General features: G+C 47.3%; 1 protein-coding gene across 5 annotated transcripts in view; it reads right to left on the reverse strand.

Moving 5' to 3' along the window:
• Kif13a (kinesin family member 13A) overlaps window positions 1-3,005 on the reverse strand; it is a 209,194-nt gene extending 206,189 nt beyond the window's left edge. For all 5 annotated transcript variants that reach the window (XM_029570387.1, XM_029570383.1, XM_029570384.1 and 2 more), the window contains exons 1-2: window positions 2,882-3,005; window positions 2,556-2,646 (exon numbers count right to left, since the gene is read on the reverse strand). In XM_029570387.1, coding sequence (XP_029426247.1) covers window positions 2,556-2,646; window positions 2,882-2,936 — 146 coding nt within the window. In that variant the 5' untranslated portion in view covers window positions 2,937-3,005. The remainder of the gene's footprint in view (window positions 1-2,555; window positions 2,647-2,881) is intronic.
• Window positions 3,006-3,011: the final 6 nt, after the last annotated feature.

Consider the following 3,011-nt stretch of genomic DNA (forward strand, 5'->3'; position numbering starts at 1 on the left):
ATAAAAAAAAAAAAAAAAAGAAAGCCATGAAGCGAAACTTACTTGTTTTCCTAGAAGTCAAAGAACTCTTTCTTGTAAAACTGAATGCTTTTACCCAGTAACTCTGAGTTTCTACTCATGATGTATGCATGGGTAATCTTGCAACATTCAGAAAAGCACTCACTAGTTCTCAATCTGACCAAAATTTCCCGGTTTCTATTTAAGGACCTCTTACATTTCAAACCCGGGACTTGCGAGGACAAAAGTCAGTTACATTCTCAGTATTCTACTCACTCAGCCTTGTCGGGCCCGGAGCACCATCCGAAAACAAACGACAGAAATGGATTACAAATGTACCATAGAGCACAGTTGTGATCACCAAGCCACAGCCCAAGGAAGGAATTGTTTCTATTTTTAAATGCACTGTTGCTTTAAGGGGACGTTCCTTAAAGAAATATGAAACCAAGCTGCAGAACCGACATCAAAATGCACTTGGCGTCTTCATCTTTGCAAAGACACTCATCTTAACCTACAAGTGGCACCTCTGCGTTGGTTAGCCTCAGTTCTAGAGACTGAATGACCAGTCCATGAGCTGATTCCCTCCAAGAGGGCCCAGCCACCACATAAAGGCTCTGTCAGCCTAGAACAAGACAGCACCCACTTTTCAACGCAATTCTTACAGCTCCAGGTAAGGGTCGACCCCAATCAGCAAGCCAATGGATAAATCCCCAAGTTACCCCACAAGGATCCCGATAAGGAACTAATATGGTGACCCTAAGAACGGCCAACTGATATTTTAGCGTGTGCAACCAACTGTCCAGTTAAAATTTTCTTCAAACTCCACAAATTAAACCTGTTTCTGTGCATGAACAGTAGTATTCCTTAGGGTTTAAGAGTGGCTGGAAAGGCTACAGGTGCTGCTCAGTGGTGAAGAACTTGCCCAGCATGGCTAAGGCTCTGGGTTCCACCCCTAGCACCCCAGAATGAATGAATGAATGTGCACATGCAGGCACATATATATGTATACATACACACACACACACACACACACACACACACACACACACACACAAACGTAGAAATACATAGTTAAAGAAAGAAACGGAAGAGTGCCAAGCAGGTGCCAAACCATGAGGAGAAACAGTGGTATCAACTATGCAACTCCCATTAAAACAGTCTGTTTCCCAGACTGCCTTGAAGACTCTGACTCAATGACATTTTCTTCTGAATATAGCAAGATCCAGTTTCGAAAGAAAAAAAACAAAAGAAGCTTTCGAGATACAGGCATCTAATTCAATCTGTAAATATTTTAATGTATTCAACAAGTTTTCTTATCATCATGAAATATCCTAGCTACACTATTATACATACATCTAAAAATACTGTAAAATATTTAAATGCATCTAAAAATACTGTCCAAGGATAAATCCATTACTATAAAGGCATTTGACACATTTTAAATATAACAGCCATCTAATGTCATTGTAAGAATCTGCTAGAAATAGGAGGAAGTTTGCAAAGTGTATAGAACTTGGCCGGCTCAACCCCCAAAGCAAAGAAACCCCAATCTTACAGTAGCCTCATAGTTTCTTCCCCCAACTCTATCAAGGCTGTGCCTAAACACAGCATGTTTATAAAGAGCAGCTGCCTCCCTCAGCAATCAAGTAACAAACCCTGCCTTACAGTCTGTCTTCACTGAAACCCTCTGAAGAGCAAAAATCACACATCCTGGAGCTCCTCAATCAACAGGTGACTTTTAGAGACAAACTAACAATCATTTCCGAACAGAATTCTGCAAAAACTCTGTTTTTCAAATCTATTTTTTACAGGCTCCTACAGTGCCATATTGAATGAATTCAAACCGATTTCTTCTCAGGGGCTTACCAGAAAAATGCCAAATATTCAAATTATTTAAAGGCACTTCGCAGCAGAATTAATTCGGATCACAGAGTTACCACTTTTCAAATGCAAATACATTTCCATCTAGGAAATGCAGCCACCTTTTAAGACCGCCCCCCTCCTGTGTCTACACAACTCCAGATTAGGGCTCTGTTTCCTTGAAAATCAAAATTCCCGCATATAAATTCAGGCATCCTCTCAACTCAACAGCACTAACAAGATTTTAAACGATCCATCCTCCTGCAGGGGTGTTTTGCTTTATCTGCTCCCAGCCCCCATTTCACACACAGTTCTGCCAAAGGAAGCTCCAGTGAAAGCTGGGTTCCATCCATGAGGCCTTGGATTGGTCATTTGCCTGCTTCAAACATTAGTTTTCACATCTGTAAAATGTGGCCTTTGACTAGACACCTCCAGGGCTCCATCCGGTCCCCACAAGCTCTGGGAGCCTAGACGCCCCCGGCGTGCTGACTCTGACCAGGGTGTCCTGCCTGATGGACACCAGCCTGGATGGGAGGGGACAAGAACGGAGGGACCCAGAGGAAGGAGAGGACCCTGGACTCGCAACCGCTTCCCACACGAGCGTGAGACAAACTTGAAGCCACCCTCCCTAACAATAGGAGAGCGCACTCGGGCTTTCCAGGCTCAAACTTGGCAGGAGCCGGCGGGGTGGGATTTACCTTTCTCCTTGCTTGGTGTTGGAAGGAGGGGGGTGCAGGACCGTCTGGTTCCCTTCCATCTCCACCACGCACTTGGTGTTCAGTTCCAGTTCTGAAAGCACAGGGGCAGGGCGACGTTGCAAAGTGCAGCATCCGCGGCCACGGCCGGCGCGCGCCGCTCGGTCCCGGGGAGGCGGCCGAGCAGGGCGCCGCCTCCACCCGGGGCCAGCCCGGGCTACCCCAGTGCCATCCCGGTGTCCCCGGCTCCCGCCGCCCCGCAGTTTGCAAAGTTGCCCCCCGCCCTCGGCCCGGGCAGAAATGAAAAAGGAGCATGGAAAGCGGCTCACCTCGTCGGTTCATGGGCCGGACCCGGACGGCAACTTTTACCTTGGTATCCGACATGTTGGCGGCGCCCTCCTCGGCCAGACGCGGCCCCTTCACGCGCCGCGCCGCCGCCGCCGCCGCATTCGCGCGCCC

This window comes from Nannospalax galili, unplaced genomic scaffold, assembly GCF_000622305.1.
Source record: "Nannospalax galili isolate Female #2095 unplaced genomic scaffold, S.galili_v1.0 scaffold923, whole genome shotgun sequence".
In the NCBI taxonomy this organism is placed as follows: domain Eukaryota; kingdom Metazoa; phylum Chordata; class Mammalia; order Rodentia; family Spalacidae; genus Nannospalax; species Nannospalax galili.